The 24592-nt window shown below is 43.9% G+C and overlaps 1 protein-coding gene across 3 annotated transcripts in view; it reads right to left on the reverse strand.

Moving 5' to 3' along the window:
* Positions 1 to 24592, reverse strand: part of spop (speckle type BTB/POZ protein) — a 147927-nt gene that overhangs the window by 26604 nt on the left and 96731 nt on the right. For all 3 annotated transcript variants that reach the window (XM_072487099.1, XM_072487098.1, XM_072487100.1), the window contains 3 exons: positions 11331 to 11508; positions 9489 to 9544; positions 8607 to 8729 (listed from right to left, as the gene is read on the reverse strand). In XM_072487099.1, the coding sequence (XP_072343200.1) occupies positions 8607 to 8729; positions 9489 to 9544; positions 11331 to 11508 (357 nt within the window). The remainder of the gene's footprint in view (positions 1 to 8606; positions 8730 to 9488; positions 9545 to 11330; positions 11509 to 24592) is intronic.

Raw genomic sequence — 24592 nt, forward strand, 5'->3', positions numbered from 1 at the left:
GGCCATACAATCAGACACGGTCGAATGGTCACACGGGATGTGAAACCAACAGTTATTGAGGAGTTTGCAATATCCTCAAGACGAAGGGAAATAATGCGATTTCTTGGCATGAGTGGATTTGATCGAACATTTATGCAAATATTTTGTAGCATGATTGCTCCACTGATGGACTTGCTGAAGAAACGTTGAAAATTTCAATGGACAGCAGAGTTTCAACAGGCATTTGACTGCCTGAAAGCTGTGATAACCAATGCTCATGTGTTGGAGAATTGGAAGGGACTCTGTGATCAGATTGAACTAAAGTATCTGACTTTAAAGAGACATGCCGAGGCGTAGAGAAATGGACGGATCGTGCAAGGACCTTCTTGTTCAAAGAGACCGTCAATCGAGAAAGATTTCAGTTGGAGGAAGAACAAAGATGGACTATATTATTATATCTGTTTGCGTGTGTTGTTTTTTGAATCTAAAAAGTATATTTACTGTGTGCATTTCTTAAAGAACGGTGAAAAGGTGAAAAATGAAACCATCTTGAAGTTGATGGGGTTTTTTTTCTTGGGGGGGGGGGGGGTGGGTCATGTGAGAGTACCTTTAAGAAATGGGTGTTTAAGAAATGTACCTTTAAGAAATGGTTGTTTCTTAGTGATGTCAGAGTGTGGGTGGAGCTGGGCTGTTTGTCAGCTTTTTACTTTCACTTTAGGCTGTTTGCTGCAGGGTGCTTTTTAGTTTCGTTTTCAGTGTTGGAGCTGAAGCCAGACAGAGCAGGTGTACTGTTGATCTCTCTGCCATGAAAAGACCATCTCTTGGTATTTGGTGAATTCAGAATTATAAATGTTCTCAGTAGTGAATGTAAACCTAATATGCTTCTGATAAAAGGTGTTTCTTCTGTCTTCTGGATGTTGTTTGAGAAGTTATTAAGGATTACTTAGTGTTCTATTCTTTGGGGGTTGTATTTGAATTCATGGTTGCTAAGATGTTCACTGTATGTTTTAAAAAGGTTAACTTGAGTTCATAGAATAAACATTGTTTTGCTTTAAAAAATACTTTTCCATTTCTGCTGTACCACACCTGTAGAGTGGGTCCTGTGCTCCCCATACCACAATCTATTAAAAGTTGTGGGTCAGGTGAATTCCATGATACACTTTGGGGTTCTCTAAAACCCTGGCCCATAACAAATGTAACAATCTCAAATGGGTAAACAATTCAGAAATTTATAAAAACCAGGTGCGACGTTCAGATCATAGTACAAGATATTGCCAGTCAATTTATTTCTGCAGTGCTGTTTGCCAAATGAAGCATTAAACTGTTTATAACTACAAAGCAATCTCAAGCTTTATTGCTGGACAGTTTTGGTCCTTGCAATGAACTGGTTTTCCTCAGGTTAAATCACCACCAGTCAGCTCTCCCCCTCAAAAGAGAAAAGCAGCGACTTCTGGTTGCGGCTATGCCTAGGTAGGTTGCACATTTGGCAGCTCCCGTCAAGAACGGACTTTTGGGCCCTTTTGAGGAGCCCCAGCGGCACTTGTACGATGGTTCCCAGTGTGGGAAGGTGATAGTAAGGTTCCCCCAACACTGTATGGAGTGGACCAGGAGTGGAGCGATCACAAAAGTGGTTTTGGAGCAGCGAAGAGAGCGGGGATGGTAAAGCAAGTTGGCGGCGGGTGGAGATCAAGCTGCGTGGGTGCAGTAGACGGCGGGTGGAGATCAAGCAGTGTGGGTGCAGTAGGTCGCGGGAGGAGTTCCTTAAAAACTGCTTTGCGGAGCTGAGAGCAGAAATGATGGCGCCAATGAAGGCGTCGATCGAAAAGCTGGCCCATGGGGCAGAAGCCCTCAGAGAACGAGGACAAGATTTTGCGCCTGGCGGTGAAGGTGGAGACGCACGAGGCGCTACACAAGTGGCAGGAGAAGTTTGAGGACCTGGAGAACAGGTCGAGGAGGAAGAATCTTCGGATTCTGGGTCTCCCTGAACGAGTGGAGGGGTCCGACACTGGGGCATATGTAGCTACAATGCTCAACACGCTGATGGGCGCAGGAGCTTTCCCGAGGCCCCTAGAGCTGGATGGGCTCATCGAGTCCTGGCAAGGAGGCCTAAAGCCAACGAGCCGCCAAGGGCCGTAGTGGTGAGGTTCGACCGCTTTATGGATAGAGAGTGCGTCCTGAGATGGGCGAAGAAAGAACTTTCTGAAGCAGGTGGGAGAATACGGAGGTCCGTGTCCACCAGGACTGGAGTGCGGAAGTGGCCAAGAAGAGGGCTGATTTTAATCGGGCCAAGGCGGGTCTCCATTGGAAGGGGATGAAGTTTGGAATGCTGCAGCCAGCGCGATTGTGGGTCACGTTTCAGGACCGTCACCACTATTTTGAGACGCCAGAGGCATGGACCTTTATACAGACTGAAAAGCTGGACTCGAACTGAGGGTTTCTTGTGGGGGGGGGGGTGTTTACTGTATTTTGGGGGTATTCTTCTGGTTTCAGGTTGGGAAGAGGGGAAATGGGAAGGGGGCAGGTCCCCGCTGATGAAGGGGGGGTTGGAAGCCCGGGGTTGGGGAGCTGGGGCGAGGTCGCAGAAAAAGGAGCTGCGCCATAGGAGGCGGGGCTGGTTCGGATGGAAAGAGGGGGCTTTTTCCCACGCTAAGGAAGGGAGGGGTGGGGCGAAGGGTGGTGCTGGAGGAGAGCGCACATTGATCGACAGGGGGAGGTGGGGGGATTCCCACACTGGGGGGTCGTTGGATTGGCAGTGGTGGCCGGGGTCAGCAGACTTACGGGAGTGTAATGGGGGGAGCAAAATGGCTGGACGGTGATCTGGCTGGGGGGGGGGGGCGGAACTGGGTTGCTGCTGTATTGGCCAAAGGGGAGCTGAAGGTAGAAGAGGGAGTCGGGGCGGGGGTCCGCCACCTGGGGGACTGGAGGGTGCGGGAGGCGCGGTCACGTGGCTGGCCTAAAAAAAGGGATGGCTAGTCGGCAGGGGGGGGGGGGGGGTTCACCTCCTGATCCGGCTGATAACATGGAATGTGAGGGTCCTGAATGGGCCGGTCAAGAGGGCCCGGGTATTCGCGCACTCAAAGGGACTGAAGGCAGACGTGGTCATGCTCCAGGAGACACACATGAAGGTGGCAAATCAGGTCAGGCTGAGAAAGGGATGGGTAGGGCAGGTCTTTCACTCGGGGCTGGATGCGAAGAATAGAGGGGTTGCGATACTGGTGGCGAAGCGCGTGTCGTTTGAGGCGATGAATATTGTGGCGGATAATGGAGGTCGATACGGGATGGTGAGTGGTAGGTTGCAGGGGACGCGGGTGGTGCTGGTGAACGTATAGACCCCGAATTGGGATGATGCCGGATTTATGAAACATATGTCGGGGCGGATCCCGGATCTGGAGGCAGGGAGCTTGATAATGGGGGGGGGGGGGGGGGGGGGGGGGACACTTCAATACGGTGCTGGACCCAGCACTGGACCGTTCCAGGTCCAGGATGGGTAAGAGGCCGGCTGCGGCCAAGGTGCTCAGGGGGTTTATGGACCTGATGGGGGGAGTGGATCCGTGGAGGTTTGCCAGGCCGGCGGCCAGAGAGTTTTCTTTTTTCTCCCACGTCCATAAAGCCAGATAGATTTCTTTATAATGAGTAGGGCACTAATCCCGAAAGTGGAGGGAACGGAATATTCGGCTATAGCCATCTCGGATCACACCCCGCATTGGGTGGAGCTGGAGTTGGGGGAGAGGGACCAGCGCCCGTTGTGGCGCCTCGATGTGGGACTGTTGGCAGATGAGGTGGTGTGCGGCGGATCCAGGGATATAGTCAAAGATACATGTAGGACAACGACAATGGGGAGGTGCAGGCGGGGGTAGTCTGGGAGGCTCTGAAGGCGGTGATTAGGGGAGAGCTCATTTCCATTAGGGCCCATAGGGAGAAGAGAGAGAGGAGGGAGAGGGAGAGATTGGTGGGGGAGATATTAAGGGTGGACAGGAGCTATGCAGAGGCCCCCGAGGAGGGGCTGCTTAGGGAGCGACAAAATCTCTAAATGGAATTTGATCTATTGACCACGGGAAAAGCAGAGGCGCAGTGGAGGAAAATGCAGGGGGCGGTATAGGAGTATGGGGAGAAGGCGAACCGGATGCTGGCACATCAGCTTTGTAAGAGGGAGGCAGCGAGGGAGATTGGTGGAATTAGAGATAGAGGGGGGAATACAGTGCGGAGAGAATAAACAAGGTATTTAGGGACTTCTATGGGGATCTGTATAGGTCTTTGGGGGGGGGAGGGGGGGGGGGGGGAGGGGAGAAGAGATGCGGCGATTCTTGGACCAACTGAGGTTCTGGGGGCACCGATTGCGCTGGAGGAGCTGGTTAAAGGATTGGGGAGCATGCAGGCGGGGAAGGCCCCGGGACCGGACGGGTTCCCGGTTCAATTTTACAGAAACTATGTGGCCCTGCTGGGCCCATTGCTGGTAAGAACTTTTAATGAGGCGAGGGAGGAGGGGACCCTGCCCCCGACAATGTCCCGGGCGCTGATCTCGTTGATTTTGAAGCGGGATAAGGATCCATTGCAATGTGGATCGTATAGGCCGATTTCGCTGCTCAATGTAGACACTAAGTTGTTGTCGAAGGGGCAGGCCTCCGTTGATGAAGGTTGGAAGTTCGGGGTTGGGGAGCTGCAGCGAGGTCGCAGAAAAAGGAGCTGCGCCACAGGAGGTGGGGCCGGTTCGGATGGAAAGCACGGGCTTTTTCTCGCGTTAAGGAAGGGAGGGGCGGGGCCTGGGGGGGGGGGGGGGGGAGGGTGGTGCTGGAGGAGAGCGCACATTGATCGACAGGGGAGGTGGGGGATTCCCACACTGGGGGGTCGTTGGAATGGCGGGTGTGGCCGGGGTCAGCAGGAGTCAGCTGACTTACGGGAGTGTAATGGGGGAGCAAAATGGCTGGACGGTGATCTGGCTGGGAGGGGGGGTGGCGGAGCGGGGGTTATGCGGATCCTTAGGGAGTTTGGGGACTTCTCGGGCTATAAGCTCAACGTGGGGAAGAGTGAGCTCTTTGTGGTGCTTGCGGGGGACCAGGGAAGGGGGGTAGACGAGCTGCCGCTGAAGAGGGCGGAGAGGAGCTTCCGGTACCTGGGGATCCAGGCAGCTAGGAGTTGGGAGGCCCTGCACAAGCTCAATTTGACACGGTTGGTGGAGCAGATGGAGGAGGACTTCAAGAGATGGGATATACTGCCCCTCTCCCTGGCGGGTAGGGTGCAGTCGGTCAAGATGTCGGTCCTCCCGAGGTTCCTGTTTGTGTTCCAGTGCCTGCCCATTCTAATCCCCAAGGCTTTTTTAAAAACGGGTAAGCAGGAGTATTTATGGGATTTGTATGGGCGAATAAGACCCCAAGGGTGAAGAGGGTGTTTTTGGAGCGTAGCAGGGACAGGGGGGGCGGACGCAGCAGAATCTATGTGGCTATTATTGGGCAGCTAATGTGGCGATGATCCGTAAGTGGGTAATGGAGGGAGAGGCAGCGGCGTGGTAGAGGCTAGAGGTGGCGTCTTGTGTGGGTACGAGTCTGGGGGTGCTGGTGACGGCACCGTTGCCGCTTCCGCCGACAAGGTACGCCACGGGTCCGGTGGTGGCGGCGACTCTGAATATCTGGGGGCAGTGGAGGCGACATAGGGGCGAGGTGGGGGCCTCGGTCTGGTCCCCGATACGAGAGAACCACAGGTTCATTCCGGGTAGGATGGATGGGGGTTTTTTGAGCTGGCATCGGGCTGGGATTAAAAGAATGGGGGACCTATTCATCGATGGGACTTTTGCAAGCCTAGGGGCGCTAGAGGAGAAATTTGGGTTACCTCCCGGGAATGCTTTAAGTGAGGGTGTTTGTGAGACGGCATGTGAGGGAATTTCTGCTGCTCCCAGCACGAAGGATTCAGGACAGGGTGATTTCGGGTGTATGGGTTGGAGAAGGCAAGGACTCGGCGATCTATCAGGAGCTGCAGGAGACGGAGGAGGCCTCAGTGGAGGAGTTAACGGGTAAGTGGGAGGAGGAGCTGGGGGAGGAGCTGGATGAAAATCTATGGGCTTATGCCCTGAGTAGGGTTAATTCTTCCTCCCTTGCACCAGGCTCAGCCTATTACAGTTCAAAGTTGTCCATACGGCGCATATGACAGGGGCGAGGTGAGCAGGTTTTTTGGGGTGGAGGACAGGTGTGTGAGGTGCTCAGGGAGCCCAGCAAATCGCGCCCACATGTTCTGGACATGCCCGGCGCTGGAGGGGTTCTGGAGGGGCTTTGCGGGGACTATGTCCAAAGTGGTGAACACCCGGGTCAAGCCGAGCTGGGGGATAGCATTATTTGGTGCATCGGACGAGCTGGGAGTGCAGGAGCTGAAAGATGCCGGTGTTCTGGCCTTTGCATCCCTAGTAGCCTGGCGGAGGATCCTACTAATGTGGAGGGATGCGAAGCCCCCAAGCGTGGAAGCTTGGATTAACGATATGGCAGGGTTCATCAAGCTGGAGAGGATAAAGTTTGCCTTGCGAGGGTCTGTGCAGGGGTTCTCCAGGCGGTGGCAACCGTTCCTAGACTTTCCCGCGGAGCGTTAGGTGGAGGTCAACAGTAGCAGCAACCCGGCGGGGGGGGGGGTTGGTTTTTCTGTTCTGTTTAGGTAAGAGTGGGGCGTTTTTCTTTACTGGCGTGTTTATTTGTTAAATGGGGGTTATTGTATTTTGTTGGAAATCTCATGTATAATTTTTGCTTGTTTTGTGCTTTATTCTTTTTTTTTCTGGTTGGAGTGTTTTGTGGAAAATCGTTAAAAATTTGAATAAATATATATATTTTTTTTTAAAAGAGGAAAGCAGCCTCTGGCCATCTGGACTCTACCTTACGTTAGTGCACATGCCGAGTGCGTGACATACTCTATGTCGCTGCTTCTGGTGGGAACACTTCAGCGTTCGCATTTAAAGGCCGGTCGAGGCCAACATTCTTAAATGCCAGTCACAGCTGTTAGGACCTTCTCCTGAGAGCGGGAACACCACAACCAATCGCTCCGCGACCCTCTTCTCAGAGAATCTACAAGTAGAGGGCACTATATAAAAATATGGGGTCGCTCATTAAGACAGAGTTGAGGAGAAATTGTTTCTCAGAGAATCTAGTCTCTGGAAATCTCGTCCTTTCTCTTCCTCAAAAGGCAGTGGAAGCAGAGTCTTTGAATACTTTTAAGGCAGAGCTAGATAGTTTATTGACTACCATAGGGATGAAAGGTTACCAGGGTAGACAGGAATGGGGAATTGAAGTCGCAATCAAATCAGCTGTGATCTTATTGAATGGCGGGGCAGGCCTAAGGGGCTGGGTGGCCTCCTCCTAATTTATATGTTTGTAAGTGTGATAAGCACAAAAATTACAGGTTGGTTCAAAACAGTGCTGTTCACCCATTTGTCTCAAGTGTTAAAAATAGTTAATATCTTAATTGTTTGCATTTAAAAGATCTAACAAAATAAGGCAGCAGTACTTAAGATCTCAAGTTCTTCCTTCACACTACTTATTCTGCACGAGGTGGCTAAGAAGGGTTTTTTGAAGTCATCACCCGTGTATCATTTAATCAAGAAAATTTGTCAGAAGCACTGCTAAGATTCCTGAATTATGTTGATGTGGAACAGTTATCTATAAAGTAAGTATTGTACATGTTGAGCATTTCTTATCTGAAATGCTTGGGGCCCAACTGGGTGTCAGTTTCCGAATTTTCAGATTATACTGTGCGTGGGCAGCGTGTTGGGAACTGCGCATGTACAGCACGGGGGATGTGGTACATGAGTAACTGCGCATTGCCCAGGAACCTTCCCAGGGCCTTGTGGGATTTCCTACTCGTGACATCACGTCGGCGCTCGAAAAAAAGTGCGGATTTCGGATCAGAGATGCTCAACACTTGCTAGTTTCTATATCCTATATTCTACCTTTTGTAATTATTTTCCTTGTAAATACATTTAACCATCAGTTTTAGTTTGAATACACCCTATGCCTAATGGTACACAAGTTTAAGCTCCTTGGATGGGTTTGGGTTAGTGGGGATAAGGCTGCTTACAGACGTTGCCTTTTCCTGTGAAAGCAAATTAAAACTATCAGTAGCAAGTTCATATTTTAACAGAAGATACAGGCAACCGATGATGCAACAAATCAATGGTTTTTGTGATGGTTTAGCATCGAATTTGTTGATATAACACCACTAGATTATAACATCGAGTAGGTGACAAGTCATAGACACGTCTATGGATAAATGGTTTAACTAGTATCAATTACAACAGGAATACTGACATGAACTGACATGAAAATGTTAAACTTAGGAAATCTGGATTGCTTCAGATATTGCTGTGCATGGCAATAAAATAAACCAAGGAACAGATTTTTCCAGGATTAAAAAAATGTTGGGAGCCCAACATGTAAAAACAAAAATCAGAGGATGACTCGTCTGATGAGCTGCCCAACAACTCAAAATCAATCTCCAATGATAAAGCTGGAATTAAAACTTTGCTTTTGTTTTTGGGGTAGGTACACATATGCAAAGTAAAAAGTTTCCAGTGCTCTTATTTCAATGGCATTTAAACCTATTTTGTTCCCTCGTTAAATACTGGCCAACTACAGTCTCTTTCTAACTTTCCCACTCACCTTATCAGCAGCTGCAAGTAAGTCATCTGCCATTTTGTCAAGATTGGGTGCCTTCCCCGTATAAATAAAACACATCATCTCCTTAAATACTTCCGGCTCTACATCATTAATTTCCACTCGATTCTGTAGAAAATTGTTTTTTGGGGGGGGGGGGGGGGGGAAAGAGAAAAAGGAGAGAGAGAGAGAGAGAGAGAAAAGAGAGACTTTTAAATTAAATTGCCATTATTATATTAGTATAAATAGCCGTTGCTACCATTTTCTTTCTGACAAACCTAAGGAACAAGATGGAATTTGGAATTCAATTCTTAGTATTTTAATTACACAGTTACAGCTTTTATGTGAAGAACACTGTTGCAGAACTATCTGTGGCTCCATAATTTCTTCTAATTATACTTTATTACCTCAACAGTAGAAAAAGTTCTGCTGGATAAAATTAGTAACGTTCTGTGCACCTTGATTATTAGAAGCTGCAAAGGACACAAGTAAAACTTAGAGGCTTGAGAGGTGGAATACTTTGAATATCACATGAGGATACATTGTATGTTAGGAGTATACAGCTAACAGCCCATAGCATGTTTCCCCAGAGAAAGGCAGGTTGAGGTCCGCACAAAGGCTATGCTGAACTTAAGGACCCAGCTAAAATATAAGTGATTGTTCCAGGATTTAACCATACCCCGGTAATGGATTACACCAGAGCAGCCTGCAGAGAAAATCACTTAGCATGATAAATCATGAAATGAATGCAATAACTGGCCTTTTCACACACATCTTATTTAAGGAAAATGGCGACTCAGCAAGTGTTTTAAATAACTCTTAACCTAATTTTTTTTGCAACATTGTACTGGTACAGTGTCGATCATTTCGGTTTAAATATATACATACCTTCTTGCTTTCTTCCATTTCATGCTCAAACATAGCACTGAAGACTGGGGAACGAGCTAAATGTAAAGAAATTTTTAAAACTTTAACGATTCTAATTCAAGCAACTAGGTACCATTAACTATCAGTAATTGATTGCATTAAATGTATTGGTTTAAACATTTACAATGACGGTAGCAAACATAAACACAATACTTATCAAAATGAGCTAATGCATATGCACTTTGGACAGTTTTAAAACACAAAACCCGAAAGGAGACTCAAACTGCCACCTTATATTTAAATTGTTCATATCATATTTGAACATCTAAATTTTGTTATAATCATCAATTCCCAAGTATTCTAGAAACGATCAAACTGTACGATCACAAAAGCACACATGGGTCAAAGTTTCAACAGTTTTAAGCATAAATTCATAAAGGAACATTTGCAGCAGAGATGTTCTGGAATCAAGCCGATGGGTTTGACAGCTTTAATGCTGAATTTCGGTGCCACAATCGGTCTGAAGTTCAAACTAAATTAATCTGTTGGCACTCTGCCGGAACACATTTGCTGTAATATTGCATAGCACTGATCCACCGCGTACACATTTCTTCAATGCTCATTTGACAATGCGCCACAGGTGTATGAGGATAAAGCTGGCAGGCAGTTGCACTTTTATTTAGTATTCTCATCTACACCATTTATTAAGGAGCAAGATCACTGATGTAACTTGGCCTCCAAAACCACTTCAGCTCATGTTCTTATTGTAATGTTCATATGTTTTAGCTACATTTCCATCTCAGGCCCTTCTATACATAAAATTCCTCAGTTTAGTTTAGAAGGGAATTACCAATACTACTCCTAAGTTGGAGGGAATTACCAATCATACTTATAAAATATTGTAACCAGAAAGTTTTTTAAAAAATGATGGAAATGTAAATCAATTCCATCAAAAAGCAGAGGTGGCTCATTAAAACCATCCAGAAAATGAACAATCTTTCACTTAAAAGCAGAGGATTTAATTTTCTTTAACTAATACAATTTATTATCCTAAAAATATTACTGCACACAATTCTTGCAATAAACAGAATTCGTGATGAAAAACATAGACTATGACATCTCTTTCATGCAGTGAACCCACACAACATATTTATAACTTTAGCGATTCTCATCTTTGAGTTAAATTCTGGACCCCATCTCATTATTATGCAGCAAATCCAAATAAAGGGTGCTATACCCCAAAACTAATTCTGAACTGCCACACCCAAAATATCAATTAATCTTTCTTTCACAAATGCCAATCAATGTTCCAAGAAATATGACTTGCTTTGTTTTGACCTCAGATTTTACAGAATCCCTGGTATGCTTTTGATTTCATTCAAATGGTGGAAAATCAGAAATAAGAACACACTAGAACATACTTAGAACATATAATGCAGAAGGAGGCCATTTGGCCCATCGAGTCTGCACTGACTCACTTAAGCCCTCTCTTCCACCCTATCCCCGTAACACAATAACCCCATATAACATTTTTGGCCACCAAAGGCAATTTATCATGGTCAATCCACCTAACCTGCACGTCTTTGGACTGTGGGAGGAAACCGGAGCACCCTGGAGGAAACCCACCCAGACACGGGGAAAACATGCAAACACAGTGACCCAGCGGGGAATCGAACCTGGGACCCTAGTGCTGTGAAGCCACAGTGCTAGCCACTTGTGCTACCGTGCTGCCTCTAGGTTAAAACAATTGAATACTTTGATACATGGTATTAAAAGAAATTCATCAATGCTGAAATATGATTTGATTCAATCCTTAGAAATATGCCTGGAAAGAAGCTATATGGGTGCAAGAATGTTCCAAACCTGCGAGAATTGCTTTATGTGCTTGAAACTCTTGGCCAGCTACACAAAGGCAACAATCTGTAAATCTAGAATTCTCCCACAATCCTCCAAGTTCATCTGCTAACCGACATTCAGGAACTTTTACCATATTCATGGTGTTCTGGCCTGATATATTCACTGAATCCTGGACCACGCTAACCTAGGGTGTAAAAGAAGACACAAACATAGTAATGCTACACCAAAACACATAGTTACTGTTTTCCAATTGGCATTTTGCAAAATAAATGCAGCACGATCAGTCTTAAAATAATGCCAATTGGGAAGTATTTTTGTGCAGTTTGTACAAAACCATTGTAGCCAGGGTGCGTCAACATAATACAGGTTAAAAGGGCAGAGGAAAATCATTACAATGCATTTCCTACTTTGATAATCTATTGATTTGTTGAAATACCACTTTTCTTATAAATTCAAATGTCAATACAAGAATATGGCCCAAAGCTTGACTTTCATGGCCTGCAAAATTTATTCAACTTTGAAAGCAACTGGAACAGCAATTTGTGCATTAAGAGAGCAGTACAATTTGTCAAAGTCAATTCCAATCAAAATCACTGTAAACGTTTTTACTGTCTTTCCAAAAAAGATTTATTCTTTCACAATTGCCTGCAGCTTAATTTCCAGAAAGTTTGCTAATGCACATACTAGTTCAAACAGCCTGTTAAGTAAACGTGTTCAAAACGGTGCGGATTTAAAAAAAACCACAAGATATAAAAATTATTTTTGAATAGAGCAACATATAGTTATGCTGACATTATTTACCTACTAATGAAAGACATGCATTAGACCCAAGCATGGAAACAGCACCTAGCTTGTACGTTTTATTATATATTTGTAAATAATTCTAGTTAATAAAGACTTGGTTAGCCTACTTCAGAAAAAGACATCATTAAAACCTACCATAGTGAAACAAACACCCGACAACAGACATTACAAGAGTGTTTTAAGCTAGTTAGTTGGTGGATATCCCCAACAGTTGGTGAGGGAAAAAGCTAATAATTAACTTATTAAAGTCAAATTAACTGATGGAATTGGTGCAAAACTTTAGCCAAGAGGTGGAATTTTTGACAAATATGGTAATGTAAGTGAAACACTGAAGCTTTTTTCACTTTAATACAATATTGGACTTCAGCTCTTTATACTGTCAAGAGCTCCGCTAATGTTAAATGCGAGAATATCCCAAAACTCAGACGGGTAACTTGGAACCTAGGTTCTTGGTGATGTATATTTTCAATTTGGTATACGGAGAGAAAAATGTATGAACCAGGGGGGAGTAGTCCAGCCATTGTGCGAATATCTATCTCTATGCACAAGAGGACTATAGTACACTACATGCAAGTACACTGATAGCGATACACACAGTATTACAGCAAATTACACCCCTTGGTTCCAACTACCTATGTTCCCCGAACTCCAACACCCCTTTGTTCGCAAACATCCAATATTATATAACTCTACGAAGTAAAGCCAGCAAATAATTACTACACACGGGTTATGTGGTCACGTTTGGGAAAACAGTACTCAGTTTCAGCGAAGATAAAACCACTTGGTTCAAGTTTTGATCTAAGCTGGCTGCCGGTTTAGCAATAACTTGATTTGGGGAGACCATTTCTGCAGCTTGCAGTGGCCGATTGTAGTTTTGTCGCCGTATCCACTTTTCTCCAGTCATTTTTTCTCTTTGATGTTATCTACCCTGTGAAATCAGCTTTTTGCATCTGTGTCATTTTCCTTCTCGCTCCATTTTGAAGTTACCTTTTCTATACTGCCATTGGTTTCCTCTTGTAACCATTGAATTTCTCGGATATGCTAATTTCCATCTCAACATCTTTTCAGACATCGATTTTATTTTCTTATGTCCCAATTTCATTGTTTATTCTTAGTTTTCCCCAATTCTTAACACATTCCCTTTTTTAAAAAATGAAAACATCTTAATATGAAAACCAATTTCATTACTCAAACATTTCTTATCAGGATGTGGAGATGCCGGTGTTGGACTGGGGTGGGCACGGCAAGAAGTCTTACAACACCAGTTTAAAGTCCAACAGGTTTATTTCGAATCACTAGCTGTCGGAGCGCAGTTCCTTTCATCACCTGTAGGACTTTAACCTGGTGTTGTAAGATTTCTCATCAGTTCTACCTTAAATAACATTGCAAAGATGTAAAAACGACATTAAAGTGTACCCCAAAGAATTTACTCACATGGTTCGCAATAGTGTCTTTCACACTCGTGATATGGTTTTCGCAATGAGATTCCCTCTCCCGGAAACATTAATTATTTTCAAATTAAACAAACGCCGTGTTCCGATTTTAAAATCTCTCCAGGAATCTGAGAGGATTATGATCTGTATGTATGACTGTTTCTGCTGAATTACTGGCAACACAAGTGTCAAAATGTTGCAATACCAAGAACAAACTTAAAATCGCTTTTTCAATTGTAGAATACTTCCGTTGATGAGGATTTAATTTCCTTGAGAAATACCCTACAGGGTTCTCAATTCCAAGTTCATTTTCCAGTAACAACACAGCCCCTACACCAATGTCACTCACACCCACTGCCAGCTTAAACTGCACAGTGGATAGCACTGTTACTTCACAGCTCCAGGGTCCCAGGTTCGATTTCCGGCTTGGGTCACTGGCCATGTGGAGTCTGCACATTCTCCCATGTCTGCGTGGGTTTCCTCCCACTAGTACCGAAATACGTGTGGTTAGGTAATTTGGACATTCTGAATTCTCCGTGTACCCGAACAGGCGCCGGAATGTGGTGGCTAGGGGCTTTTCACAGAAACTTCACTGCAGTGTTAATGTAAGCCTACCTGTGACAATAAAGATTATAATAATGTTGTGCAGCTAACACTTGTTCTGTCATGAACATAGTTTCTTTAAATGTTGGGATGCAGTTTGTCAGTCCAGTTATTGTTCTTGTTCAAGAGTTCGGTTAGCAGTGCTACTACACTGCTAACGTTTTGACAGGAACTTGCGATAAAATCCACTTATTCCCAGAAATCTTAAAATCTCTTTTCTTGTTGTAGGTTTGGAAAATTCCAAATGGCTTATATTTTCACATCTCGTGGAATCATTTGACCATATCCTACAATATGTCTTAAATGTGAAATTCATGGTTGAGCAAATTTGCTTTTTGCTAAATTCATGACTGGATTAGCTTCTTTTAAGCATTCAAACAGATGTTCTTCCCAACTTCGACTAAAAACCACTAAATCGGAAATTTACATTGCACAGTGACTCAGTCCTTAAATAACTTTATTCATTAATCTCTGAAATGTTACGAATGCGTTCTTCATCCTGAATGGCATAACTTTAAATTGATGATGTCCATTTGGTATCATGAAGCAGAAATTTCCTTTGCCCTGTGGGACAAAGGTACTTGCCAATATCCCTTTAGCAAGCCTATTTTGGTGATGAATTTAGACTGTCCAACTCTTTCAATGCAATTCTCTTTGCCGTGGTATAGGAAACAAATCCATCTTGGTAATGGAATTCACTTTCCTATAGTCCACACAAAGATTCTGTTCCTTCCAGCATCGGCACCATTACGATCGGTGAACTCCAATCACTAGAACTCAATTCAATAGTGCCATTTTGGAGCATATATTCAATATCTTTCTGCACTCGTGATAACTTCACTGGATTTAACCTACATGAATGCGTTGCTTTACGGGAACAGTTTCCCCTACATCTACATCATGCATCGCTATCTCTGTTCTACCCAATCTATTCCCACAAATAAATTTATAAGACTGCAGCAACTCTTCCAATTCAGCTTGGGTCTTATCTGGAGGATATTTTTTATAATAATAATCTTTTTTGTCACAATTAGGCTTACATTGAAATGAAATGAAAATCGCTTACTGTCACAAGTAAGCTTCAATGAAGTTTGTGAAAAGCCCCTAGTCGCCACATTCCGGCGCCTGTTCGGGGAGGCTGTTACGGGAATTGAACCGTGCTGCTGGCCTACCTTGGTCTGCTTTCAAAGCCAGCGATTTAGCCCTGTGCTAAACAGCCCAATGAAGTTACTGTGAAAAGCCCTAACCATTTTCCAATATTTCCTTGCTACCCAAATGAATTAGAGGGAAACCACTCTCAGAATTGAACCCTTCCTCTTTCCCTGTTTCTTTACTACCAAGACCTCACGCTTGTCCTCATCTCCTCTATCCCAATATCTCTTAAGCATGTTAATATGACACACTCAGAGATGTAAGTCTATCTGGTGTGCCCACCAGATTATTTACTTCGCTCAGTTTTCTTTCAATTGGATACGGTCCACTATCTAGGTTGACGGTTTGCCAGACAGAGGTTATAACAAAATTATTACGTGCTCTCCTGTCAGCCATTGCTTTCATTCCCTGCTGTACTATCTTTAAATGCTTCTTTGCCACCTCACATGCCTCATTCAGTCTTTCTCTGAAATTCGATATGTAGTCCAAAAGGGTAGTCTCTAATTTCTTCCTAACAATTTTTCTCGGATTAATTTCAGTGGTCCTCTAACCTCATATCCATAAACCAATTCAAAAGGACTAAATCTTGTAGAATAATGTTGTGCATCCCCAATGGCAAATAATAAAAAATTAATCTCTTTATCGCAATCATGAGGGCAATAATCTTGGCAATACACTCTCATCAAGTTTAGTGCCACCTCTCTAATGCTCCCTGTGACACTGGATGATATGACAATGATCTGTACGTTTTTTTTTGCAGTCTCCAAATAATCCTGACATGAAATTTGACCCAAGATCGGATTGTAAATCTTTCGCTAAGCCATATCTAATACAGAACTTGGTTAATTCCTCTACCACTCTCTTGGCTGTAATGCTTAATGGTAGGACTTTAGGGAATCTAGTGAATATATCCATAATAGTTAACAAGTATTGATTTCCATTTTGTGTTCGAGTGGTCCAATGCAATAGACTAGAACTCTTGCAAAAGGATCTTCAAAAGCTGGAATAGGGATCAAAGCTGCTCGCTTTATTTTGCTTGTGGTTTACCAATTACTTTTTAATTATTTATTTACATTCCCAATTAAGGGGCAATTTAGGTGTCCATCCATCTACCCTGCACATCTTTGGGTTGTGGGGGTGAGACCCACGCAGACACGTGCAAACTCCACACTGTGACCTGGGGCTGGGATCGAACCCGGATCCTCGGTGCCCTGAGGCAGCTGTGCTAACCACTGTGCCAGCATGCCAAAAGGTTTCCCAATTACTTAACATGTGTGACATGCTCGACATATTTTAACTACATCTTTATTCAGTTCTGGCCAGTAAATCTGGTTCTCTATCTTCACATGTGTTTTCTTTATTCTTAGATGTTCTCCTAGTGGAATTTCATGAGGTATCTTTAGAATCTCTTTCCTATACTCAGGAGGTAATACAATTTGATGTATTTGATGTGCATCTTGGTGCACATTTGACATCTGCACCAAGATGCATTGGATGCCATTTTCTCATTAATATGTGGTCGTTTTCTAACATTCAGGAATACAGAGCCTCCAACTTAAGAGTAAACCGTTTGATAGATTTGTTTTAATTTGAAAACACCCTGCTGCAATTCTACCAATCTTTTTGAGCCAAACACATAGGTTTCTTTTCCTTCATTTTTTCCATCTTCATTCAGCTTACTAAAGATTGTATCAGATACCATATCTTACTTTTCTGATCCTGTACTCTTAATTCGTTCTCGTCTCATCTTATCTGCCTGTGATCACGTTACCACAAAATCTGGAAACACGCCAGGATGGTCTGTTTACAAGTTTTCTGTAGCTTAATTATCTCCCAGCTGTTCAACCACTGTAGGCATCACACACATCTGTGTTCAAGCCATTTTGTTCCCTCGGATTAATTAAATCCCTGCAATGGTTTCTAATACTGCTACAACCATTTCTCCCTTCCTCCAGCTACTCCCAAGGTTATTTTCACAAAATAATTTTTTGTTTTCCCGTGAATACTGCTAATCAGAATCTCTCCCTTCAATATCTTTTCTGGACAACAAAAATGTTTGGATCACAACATTAGAGATTGACTTGCTCCTGTATCTCTTAAAATTTATGATGTGGCGATGCCGGTGTTGGACTGGGGTGGGCGCAGTAAGAAGCAAGTCCAACAGGCTTATTTGGAATCACTAGCTTTCGGAGAGTAGCTCCTTCATCAGATTTAACTATCTTTCCCCATTCTATTCAGCCAACGTGAAAAAACTTTACCCTCACATACAAAAACCTGAAACACATCAGCCACCTGCAGTTCACTCTACTTCTGTGCATACATTTTCACTCCTATTGCTTGTTCTGCTCAATGTACAAACCCTACCAGCTTCAATTGTTCACCAGTCTCTGATTTATTATTTCCTTCTTTAAGGCTAATTACTCCACCCAACTTTCCATGTAATGCTCAGCATAATGATTTGGTGTGGCCTACTTCATTACAATGAAAGAGACTAAACTTTCCTCATATCTCTCATTCCCTCAACACCATCTTTTTTACTTTGAGGTGAAGTCTCCTTGGAATTTTCAACCACTCCCTCCGTGCTCGACTGTCTTTTCTCACACCTTCTCATGTTCTATCTTTCGCAGGTTTAGAAGTGTGTCGAAAAAAAGCTTCGACCTATGAACCAGTTCATTATCATCCACAAGCTCCACAGCTTGCCTTGCAGTTGTAACTCTTTGTTCCTCCATACGTGTTCTTAAACTAATTTGGGTTTAAACTAATTTGGCAGGGGGTAGGAATCAGAACAGTATGCCAGCAAGTGTAGAGACTGGGGATGAGCATGGTGCCAGGGTCAGGCTCGCTAAGAGGAAGGGTAGACTGGGGGAGGTCAAACTCAGTGGGACTGGAGGTCTGGAGTGTATCTGCTTCAATGCACGGAGTATAACAGGTAAGGCAGATGAACTTAAAGCCTTGAGTCATGCGAGGAACTTGGATGTGGTTGCTGTAATGGAAACTTGGTTTAAAAAAAGGGACAGACTGGCAGCTAAATATTCTAGGATCTAGGTATTTTAGGCGAGACAGGGAGGAAGGTAAAATAAGTGGGGGAGTTGCAATACTGGTTAGGGAACATATTACAGCTGTACAGAGGGCTGACACCATGGAAGAATCAAATAATGAGGCACTGTGGGATGAGCTCAGAAACCGGTAGGAGGCAATCACTATGGTGGGGGTGTACAACAGGCCTCCCAACAGCCCACGGGAAGTTGAGGAACAGATATGCAAGCAGATTCTGGATAGATGTGGAAATAATAGAGTTGCTGTAGTGGGAGACTTTAATTTTCCTCATAGACTGGAAATCCCTTAGGGCTAGGGATCTGGATGGTGAGAAATTTGTTAAGTGTGTCCAGGAAGGGGCAGCACAGTGGCGCAGTGGTAGCACTGCAGTCTCACGGCACCGAGGTCCCAGGTTCGATCCCGGCTCTGGGTCACTGTCTGTGTGGAGTTTGCACATTCTCCCAGTGTTTGCGTGGGTTTTGCCCCCACAACCCAAAGATGTCCCGAATTGGAAAAAAAATTAATTGGGTGCTCTAAATTTATATTTTAAAAAAGTGTCCAGGAAGGTTTTTTGGAACAATATGTGGGTAGTCCGACTAGAGGGGGGGGCTATATTGGACCTGGGACTAGGGAACAAGCCCGGCCAGGTCACCAACGCTGTAGTGGGAGGACATGTGGCGAACAGTGATCACAATTCTGTAAGCTTTCGGATACTCATGGAAAAGGACGAGTTTGTGCTAGGATTAAGGTGTTAAATTGGGGAAGGCTACAACCAGATTAGACAGGATCCGAGGCTGTTGTTTAGGAGAGGGTGTTTTGAGGGTACATCCACATTTGGCATGTGGGAGTCTTTTCAGGAGCAGTTGATGGGAGTGCAGGACAGGCATGTGCCGGTAAAAAGGAAGGACACGAAAGGCAGAATTCGGGAACCATGGATGACCAGGGAAATTGAGAATCTTGTCAAAAAGAAAAAAGATGCATATGAGGGGTACAGACAACTAAAAACAGAAAAAGCATTTGAAGAATACAAGAAAAGTAGAAAAGAGCTCAAGCAATGAGTTAGTAGGGCAAAAACGGGTCACGAAATGTCCTTGGCAGACAGGATTAAGGAGAATCCCAAGGCATTTTATACATATATTAGGAACAAGAGGGTAGCTAGAGAAAGAGTTGGCCCACTCGAGGACAAATGAGGGAAATTATGTATAGAACCAGAGGAAGTCGGTGAGGTCCTTAATGAGTATTTTGCATCGATATTCACAAGGAGAGGGACATGCTGATTGATGGCGAGGGATGTGTAAATACTTTAGAACAGGTCGTTGTTACGAGGGAGGAAGTGTGAGGTGTGTTAAAAAGCATTATGGTAGACAAATTCCCAGGGTCAGATGGCATCTGTCCCAGATTACTGAGGGAGGCAATAGATGAAATCACTGGGTCTCTGACAGAAATCTGTGTGTCCTCATTGGCCACAGGTGAGATCCCAGAGGATTGGAGGATAGCCAATGTTGTACCATTATTTAAGGGTTGCAAGGATAATCAGGTTAATTATAGGCCAGTGAGCTTGACGTCAGTGATAGTAAAATTGTTGGAAAAGATTCTCAGAGATAGGATCCATGCACATTTGGAAGTGAATGGTCTTATTAGCGACAGACAGCATGGTTTTGTACGAGGGAGGTCGTGTCTCACTGATTTGATTGAATTTTTTGAGGAGGTGACAAAAATGATTGATGAGGGAAAGGCTGTGGATGTTGTCTATATGGATTGTGGTAAACATTTGATAAGGTCCCTAATGGCAGGCTGGTGCAAAAGATTAGATCACATGGGGTCAGGTGTGAACTAGCTGGATGGATCAAGAACTGGCTTGGCCATAGAAGATAGAGGGTAGAAGTGGAAGGATGTTTTTCTGAATGGAGGTCTGTAACTAGTGGTGTTCCGCGGGAATCAGTTCTGGGACCTCTGCTCTTTGTAATATATATATATATATATAAATGACGTGGAAGAAAACAGTGGGTCTGTTTAGCAAGTTTGCGGATGATACTAAGATTGCAGGAGTTGCGGATAGTGATGAAGATTGTCAGAGATACAGCAGGATGTAGATAGGCTACAAAATTGGGCAGAGAAATGTCAGACGGAATTTAACCCGGACAAATGAGAGGTGATGCATTTTTGTAGATCCAATTCAGGTGGAAGCTATAAAATAAATGGCAGAACCATCCAGGAGCATAGAGACACAGAGAGATCTGGGTGTGCAGGTCTACAGATCCTTAAAGGTGGCAGCACAGGTGGAAATGGTGGTAAAGAAGGCATATGGCATACTTGCCTTCATAGGATGAGGTATCGAGTATAAAATCTCGAAAATTATGTTATAATTATATAGAATATTGGTTAGGCCACATTTGGAATACGGTGTCCAATTCTGGTCACTGCACTACCAGAAGAACGTGGAAGCGTTGCTGAGTACAGAAAAGGTTTACCAGGATATTCCCTGGTATGGAGGGTATTAGCTATGAGGAGAGATTGAATAAACAGGGATTGTTCTCCCTAGAGAGACGGAGGCTGAGGGGCGACCTGATAGAAGTTTATAAAATTATTAAGGGTATAGATAGGGAAAACAGTTGGAGGCTTTTTTCCAGGGCAGAAGTGGCAATTACAAGGGGGCACAAGTTCAAGGTGAGGGGGTAAAGGTTCAGTGGAGATGTGTGGAGGAAGTTTTTTTTTATACAGAGGTGGTGGTGGCCTGGAATGCACTGCCAAGTGAGGTGGTGGGGAAAGATACGTTAGCGACCTTTAAGACTTATCTGGATAGACACATGAACAGACGGGATATAGAAGGCGGTTGGTCTAGATAGGACATGTGATCGGCGCAGGCTTGGAGGACCAAAGGGCCTGTTCCTGTGCTGTATTGTTCTTTGTTCTTATCACTGCAGGTAATGAATCTTTGAATTCTTCCAACAGAATTACTTCTCCAAGCATTTCATAGGTTTCTTCTACTTTTAATGCTCTCTCCCATATATCAAAATTACTTTGTTTAACCCTTTCAAACTCAATACAAGTCCGTCCAGGCTATTTTCTTAAATTTCAAAATGTCTGCCTGTAATCCTCCGGGACTAACTCATGAGCACACAATAGTCACTTCCTAGACTTTTCCACTCTGACAAAGACGCATGGACTCCCTTAGTCCTACCTACAAGTTTGCTCTAGGGTTGCATCCAAATATTTTGTGACCATTTAATTTATCTCACTACTTTCTCAAATGAATTTTAAAATGCCTGGACATCCTTTGTCAAATTTTGTACAAATCTAAACATCTCCTCACTAGCTTCATGACAAGAACTACTTTCTCCCTCACCTGCTCTAATCTTCTGTTTTAATTTCCCCCATTTTATATTGAAATTCTGTCTTTTCTCCTCGTCATTGCTAACGGTTCCATTTCCAATTCCGTTTTAAAAGCTCTTTTCCCCTTTCTTTAACATGAATTTCAAGCTTCCTTATTTCTTTCTCTTTTTTCTGCATTTCAAATTTCTTCATTTCTATTTCTCTCTGCAACTGAATTTTAGCCAATTCAATTGCCTCACTTTTTGGAGAACTTGGTCTATCAGGCAACCTTGCAATTTTAAACGTTTCGCTATGCTTTCAATAATCCCAGTTTTCCTTACCCTGTGGGTAACCCTAATTCCAATTGTATCGGCCAATTCAGTTACTTTCTGACAACCAGACAGAGTTACACCTTCCATCTTTAGAAAGCCTTAGCCATGGCAAGAGTCATTGCAGTCACCTTATTTTAAAATCACACATTTCTTCACTTAGTTCCATACGTCCCTCACTCACATTAAACTTAACAAATTACACACAACCATGCCTTTCAAAATCCTGGACCAGTCCCCAATTTTTGTTACAAACCGCACTGATGTTAAATGCAAGAGTATCCCAAAACCCAGAAGGGCAACTTGGAACCAAGGTTCTTAGCGCTGTAGATTTCTAATTTGGTATACTGAGAAAAGTATGTGAATCGGAGAGGAATAGTCCAGTTGTTGTGAACAATTAATAAAGAATGTTTATTAATGTAAAAGGAAAAATACACTACAAGGAGGATTATAATACACAACGACACGGCAAGTACACTGATGGCTACACACTCAGTATTACAGGAAATTACCTCTTGGTTCCAACTACCTATATACCCCGAATTCTGAGATGCTTCTTTGTTTGCAAACAACATCCAATATTATATAACACTACGAGCAAAATCCAGCAATAATCACGCACAGGTTATCTGGTCGTGTTTGAGAAAACGATCTTCAGTTTCAGCAAAGATTAAATCTGCTCGATTCAAGTTTTGATCTTAACTGACTGCCTGTTTAGCAATAAATATGATTTCAGGAGACTGCTTCTGCTGATGGTAGATGGTGTCTGTCTTAGTCTTTCTTTTTACTGCAGTTATTGTGCTATGGAAATACCATTTTTCCCTTTGATGCTATCCACCCTGTGAAGTCAGCTTTTTGCATATACCTGTCAACTTCCTTATCTTTCCACTTTGAAATGACCTTTTTCTCTATACACCCATTGTTTTCCTATAGTCACCGAGGTAATTTCCCCCAAATTTTAACAATACTTTTAAGAGCATTGTAGAATATGGCAGCAGATATCTTCCTACAGACAACTTAGAAAGCGCTCCTCTGATGAAGCAATAGTCGCAGGAGATCAGAATCATAGAATCTACACTGCAGGAGGCCAATCGGTCCATCGAGTCTGCACCGGCCGCTGGAAAGAGAACCCTACCTAAGCCGACGCCTCCACCCTATCCGCGTAACCCCACCCATTTTTGGACACCAAGGCCAATTTAGAATAGCCAATCCACCTAACCTGCAAATCTTTAAACTGTGGGAGGAAACCGGAGCACCCGGAGGAAACACATGAAGACACGGGGAGAATGTGCAGATTCCACACAAATGACCCAAGCCAGGAATCGAACCTGGGACCCTGGAACTGTGAAGCAACTGTGCTAACCACTGTGCTACCCTGCTGCCCTATGCCAGTGATCTCATCTTTGCTGACAAGTCTATTATGTGCCACTTTATCAAACATCTAGAACTCTTTCCGTTACTTCATCAAAAAACTCAGTCGCACATGTTCATCAGGATTAGTTAGTGCATCGGGAAACAGTTGGTGCAGCTGATGCACTGGCAATGCAGTTTATATGGTAACGATCTGTAATTTCACGGCAGTTTGTCCTGGATTTTTTTGTCAGCTACGTTTTAATAATGAATTACTCCATTTTTGGACTTGAAAGATTGTCCTGATTATGCGGCTCTGTTTGACTTTGATTGCTGTTTGATTGCCAGGCTTCTTTCCACTGGAATGAATAAATGGTTGTGAGTTTGGGGTATGCATTGAGGTTCAGGATGATGCCCACAACCTTCAGCACTGTCTGAGCTTTGCAGGGGAATCCTGGCCATGCATGGGTCAAGGGCAACTTTACAAGGAAGGGGAAAATGCTAAAGTTCTCAACGTGACGTATTTTGTTGGGTACCTCATTGTAGTTGGCTTCACAAGGACAGGTTCTCTATTACAGAAAGTTTGCATTTATACAATTTGACGAACAGTTGCATTTTCTAGTCAACAGTCATCTGCTTTCTTGAATTTTAATGCTTTGCAAGATGCCTTTATCAACAGTGGTCTAGATTTTACAGCCAAGGAACAGCCAAGCCCACCAACTGCGCAAAAAGAACCCTGCAGCAAGACGGTGTTCAAAATACACGAGGCGGGGGGGGGGGGGGGGGGGGGGGGGGGGGTAAAGCAGGTTCACCCTATTAAGTTCACAAACAGCCTCCAGAAAAGTCAAGATAGGTTTCCCCTCCTTGGATTTTCATTAAGCAGTTGTTGGCGTTACTCTGCTAACTTGTTGTGCTAACTTGTTTCTCTGCTAACCGGACGTCTTGTTCATCGTGGCCGGGGACTTCAAAAAGGCCAACTTCAAGAGTGTACTGCCAAATTTCGAACAGCACATCTCTTATCCCACCAGGGGTGACATCACTCTTGACCACTCAAAAATGATGGTCAAAAGTCAAGGGCGCCTACTATTCCATCCCCCCGACCCCACTTTGGAAAATCAGACCATAAGACGGTTCTCCTTCTCCCGGAATACAAGCAGAAACTCAAGCGGGAGAATCCAGCTAAAAAGGTCGTGCAGTGCTGTCAGAGGAAACAGAAGAGCTCCTACACGACTGCTTGGAGACAGTGGAC

This window comes from Scyliorhinus torazame, chromosome 21, assembly GCF_047496885.1.
Source record: "Scyliorhinus torazame isolate Kashiwa2021f chromosome 21, sScyTor2.1, whole genome shotgun sequence".
NCBI lineage: Eukaryota > Metazoa > Chordata > Chondrichthyes > Carcharhiniformes > Scyliorhinidae > Scyliorhinus > Scyliorhinus torazame.